At 34.1% G+C, this 5,000-nt stretch overlaps 1 protein-coding gene across 3 annotated transcripts in view; it reads left to right on the forward strand.

Annotated features, from left to right (window-relative positions):
* LOC144971005 (solute carrier family 22 member 7-like) overlaps window positions 1-5,000 on the forward strand; it is a 36,328-nt gene that overhangs the window by 21,156 nt on the left and 10,172 nt on the right. For all 3 annotated transcript variants that reach the window (XM_078911284.1, XM_078911285.1, XM_078911286.1), the window contains exons 7-8: window positions 1,673-1,785; window positions 3,993-4,127. In XM_078911284.1, coding sequence (XP_078767410.1) covers window positions 1,673-1,785; window positions 3,993-4,127 — 248 coding nt within the window. The remainder of the gene's footprint in view (window positions 1-1,672; window positions 1,786-3,992; window positions 4,128-5,000) is intronic.

The following is a 5,000-nucleotide window of genomic DNA, read 5'->3' on the forward strand; positions in this document are numbered from 1 at the left end:
AAGAAAGAAATAGATAAATTTGTTTCCTGGTGCGACAATAACCACCTTGAATTGAATTTTAGTAAGACCAAAGAATTAATTATAGACTTTAGAAAAGATAAGAATACAAAAGACCATATAACTATTAAAAATGGAAAAGTAGAGTAGGTAGTATAATACAAATATCTATGAGTAGGAGTCACCATGGACAACAAATTACGGTGGGACGTACATACCAGTTAAATCAATAGTAAAATAAATCAAAGAATGTACTTTTTATGGAAATTGTCCCAACTCAACATTGACAAAACACTTTGTACGTTATTTTATAGATCTGTAATAAAAACTATTTTTTTTTTTTTTGTATTACTGCCTGGGGGGCGGTGGGGGGGGGGGGGGGGGTTGTCTTAGCTCAGCAAAAGCTAACTGTGACAGGACTATTAAAAGAGCGAATAAACTTACCACTGGAACGTGTCTTTTAATGATTTATATACTGAATACTGCTTATGAAAAATTGGATATATTTTAGATAATCCAACACATTCTTTAAATCTTCAGATCATTAAGTCGAACAGAAGTGACTGATTGTTGTCTGTACGAACAAAAAGTGAAAGACACCTCCGATCATTTTTACCTTACAGTTGCAGAATTTTTAATAAGGAAAATAATTTATAAATTTTGGTCTACGTCTGTTTTAACTTTGAATCCTTTTCTTTAAAATTACTCCATACCCACAATTTTTAAACATCAATTTATAAAATCGCGTACTACAACTTTTCTATTTACCTAAAAACAAAACAGACGGAGCAGTCGGCGTGTACGTTTGCTGTCGTGAACTGACACATTCAGTGTCTGTGCTGTGTCAAAGCCAAACCGCGAGTCACGTATGGAAAACCAATGTAACCAATGATGGATCCTATGATTACCGCATACAAAATCACATTTTATTAAAAATGCTCAATGTCTACAGACCGGCACTAAACATGATAACACTTCGCATATATATCTCATTCCGATTCCGTTAAAACATTTTTGGCGGACGTTATGAAAGGGTTATGAAGGTTTCCTCTAGACTATATTTATTCTACATTATGTGCCATGTAATTTATACTGTGTAATTGTAATTTTTTTCTCAGTCAATTTACAATAGTATTATACTGTAACAAATTCTTATCTTTTTACTAATCTGTTTTCTTATATGTTGACATCTATATACCTTTTTTAGATATCTATATCTTTACAATTATATAATCTGTATGTCCCTTGAAATTTATACTATGTAATTATTCTCACAGCTTAAAATATTATTGCACTATACCTATTACCAAATTTTAATTTACCACATTATATTTACGAATATTATGTTTATGTATGTATCATTGTCGGCATTATATACGTCTGTACAAAAATTTCCTTTTGGATGAATAAAGTACATTATTATTATTATAATTATTATTATTATTATTATTATTATTATTATTATTATTATTATTATTATTATTATAATAATAATAATAATAATAATAATTATTATTATTATTATTATTATTATTATTATTATTATTATTATTATTATTATTATTATTATATTGTAATTATTATTATTATTATTATTATTATTATTATTATTATTATTATTATTATTATTATTATTATTATTATTATTATTGATTTCATTTCTCATCTATCTCAGAAACTATACCAGGAAGAGAAAGAACTGAAATCCTCAGGAGGACAATATTCCTATTGGGATTTGTTTAAAGGTTGGCAGAGGGCCAAAATCTCTTTGATCTCATGTTATGTGTGGTGAGTCACGTAACTGCAAGCAATGTCAACTGTCTGTTTAATGCCGTAGTAACCGGGATAAACGGTATAAACATTTATATAGAGCATTTCCATGCTCAGTTCAAATCACTATGTTTCATTAATTCCCCCCCCCCCCCAGCAAGCCGTATGGAACCATATTTCCATTTTATGCAGTTACTAGTAAAGCCCTTTGAGCAAGTTTAGTGGATATTGCGCTATATAAAAGATCAACTTTTAAAGCTCAAATTGTCTAAAAATTACGTCAAAAAAGTCCAATACCATAAAAGGAAACAAATGGTCGGGCATTAATTGTAACCATCTTAAACTTATAGCCTGAGACTTACCAAAAAATGACGTCAAAGACAATCTTTGACCACAAAAGAAAAATCGTGAGTGTATTCAATAGTTTTGTGTGTTGGTCCGTTATTGATAGTATGCGCTTTGCTAAGAAACTCACAACCTTCCCATCCGGAAGTATAACGGACCAACACACAAAACGATGTGTAATCTTGTAGGTTGAAAGTCTGATTAATACAGTTTAGTGAGAATTACTCATAAATGCGGATGGCAAAAAAGCAATAACAAACACCTGAGTGACGTCAACTTCATACTATCAATAAACGTTCAAAGTTACACATAGTTTTGTGTGTTGGTCCGTTGTAATTCCGAATGCCAATGGTGTGAGTTTCTTAGCCAAGCGCACACTATCTATGACTTGCACCAGTACCTGCTCCTTGGTTGTCACTGATATTTGAACTAGATGACAACGAAATAAATTGAGGCCTTAGAATAAGCTTCTTTACTCACATTTTCTCACACTCTCAAGTGTAAAGTAAGTAAGTACCTGTCCGTTAACAGACTTGTCTCTGTCGAGAAATGAAAAGGTAAAATATTATCGTATTACAGGCTTCAGGTGGTTTCTTCATCCTACATGTGAATTGTAGTTGTTGGATTGAAATCCCTTGTAAAGTGCTTTGAGCACGTTTTGTGGATATAGACACCTAGTATATGTATAACGAACCAACACACAAAAGTGTGTGTGTGTGTGTGTGTGTGTGTGTGTGTGTGCGTCTTCGTGGGAAAGGGTAAGCAAAATTTAACACCTACTCGCTAGCCATCAAGGATTACGTATTCATTTCCTGAGCAGTCAATTGGGTATTTAAAAAATAAAATAATGACAAATAATCTAATTGCGAAAAATTTGAAAACCTCATTGTTGGAATCAGCTTGAAAAGTGGAGAAAAATTGTCTTTGTCTCATAAAAATCGGTCTAGAAATAACCTTTTTTGTAATAGATTTGATTTTGAAAACAGCTTTCTCAAATTTTATAATTTTATGATAATTTCCTTATTTTCCGGTCGATGTTCTTGATTTATATATCGTTTTTCATTTCTCAATGAGACGAATGCACTGATGTAACTCGATTGATTCAAGAGTTTAAAACACAGATTTCGTGTTTTGATTGTGAGTCCAGCCTTACTAAGAATTCACGAGTGTTGAGATATGACGTAACTATACATACAAGACTTCGTTCTCCACGCCATAGTATGGCTTCCATTCATCGCTTTCGGTCAACCGTGGTCTTTGAAGTTACACAACATATCCCGCCTGTGATGCCTGTACATAAATCAAGGGCTGAGCTGACTCATGTTGACAAGCGAGCTATCAAAAGAGCAATCGTTGATTGGTCAATAACTCAGGATTTCATATAAGGACATAAGTTCTTGAAAGCGATACCCACCCACCTGTCAGTGGACAGAACTGATATGATGAAATTAGGGCTCCATAAAATTAAAATGTTATATCATGGTAGGCTCCACCCTCTATTTCTATTCTGGCGCAGATGTAGACGGCGATAGCATTTCCGATATCATAATGACTAGTGGGCAAAGGGTTAAAGCTTCCAAACAATCCCAATCGTCGTCTATCTCTAATGGGCCCCGTTAGAGCCCATACGCGCAAACTCAGTAATGACGGACGCCATAACGAGCATAAAAGTGTATCTAGAGGAGAAAAACATTATAAATCTGATCATTTATTGACTTTTATACTTTCTGATCATAAAACATATGAAAAAGTTCTAGCCAGCATGAAGAATAAACAGTACCCGATTTTCTTTGTTTAGAACCAAGCTGCTGGTTGCTGGGCGGACGTGACATCGGAAAATTGAATCCTATTGTTGAGACATGTCTTGGTTCTCGTTCCAGGTTTATGTTGTCCATGGTATTCTACGGTATTTCATTCGGGGTCTCAGCCTTGTCGGGAAATCTGTACCTGAACATTTTCCTGGTCGCCATTGTGGAGGTGCCTGTCAATCTCAGCACTTTTTATTTCAATAACAGGTAAGACCAACGTGTGTTCTATGTAGTTCTGATTGCCCAAATTATTAAAGCGCTTAGAGTCTGATGTCTCGGAGTTATAGCGCTATATAAGTTTTCAACATTCTTCTTCTTCTTCTTCTTCTTCTTCTTCTTCTTCTTCTTCTTCTTCTTCTTCTTCTTCTTCTTCTTCTTCTTCTTCTTATTATTATTATTATTATTATTATTATTATTATTATTATTATTATTATTATTATTATTATTATTATTATTATTATTGTTATGGGTCTCATTGTTGTTACGGAAATACCCTCAAAATAATGTGCACTTATTATTCACAGGTCTGATTTTCCAAGTTTCCGTAATCTCATTGTTTTAAGGAGGGGGGGGGGGGTACAGATAACTCAGTTGATAGAGCACTCGCTTTACACGCAAAGGGACGCAAAGATCAGTGTGAAGTACAGATTTCTTTTTCTGACCCTGATGTCAACCCAAATGATTGGGTAGCTGGGTCTGTTACATGTAGCGGAAAGTATGATGCGAAAGACTAGCGCCCTATCCATGGCGGTTACTGTTGTCCGCTTCACGCTATGAAAACTGGGATTATCTCTGACTCCATGAGCCTAATGGCTCTGAGGGTCTACTATATCGTTGCAATGGAATTATTCTCATCCTGACATATAGCTATTTGCAGGTCTGATGACCCAAATGGTTGTAGCCTCGTTGTTGTGATGGAAATACTCTCAAACCAAAGCAAAATGTTACCATTTCATTCATAAAATTAAAAAAAAACAACAATACAAATATCCACTAAACGTGCTCAAAGCCCTTTACATGGGGTTTCTAGCTAACGGCAACAATTATATGTGACCCTTCGTCTCGAAATGGTATTAAGCC

This window comes from Berghia stephanieae, chromosome 4 (assembly GCF_034508935.2).
Source record: "Berghia stephanieae isolate SIO BIC M18660-M18661 chromosome 4, UCSD_Bste_1.3, whole genome shotgun sequence".
NCBI lineage: Eukaryota > Metazoa > Mollusca > Gastropoda > Nudibranchia > Aeolidiidae > Berghia > Berghia stephanieae.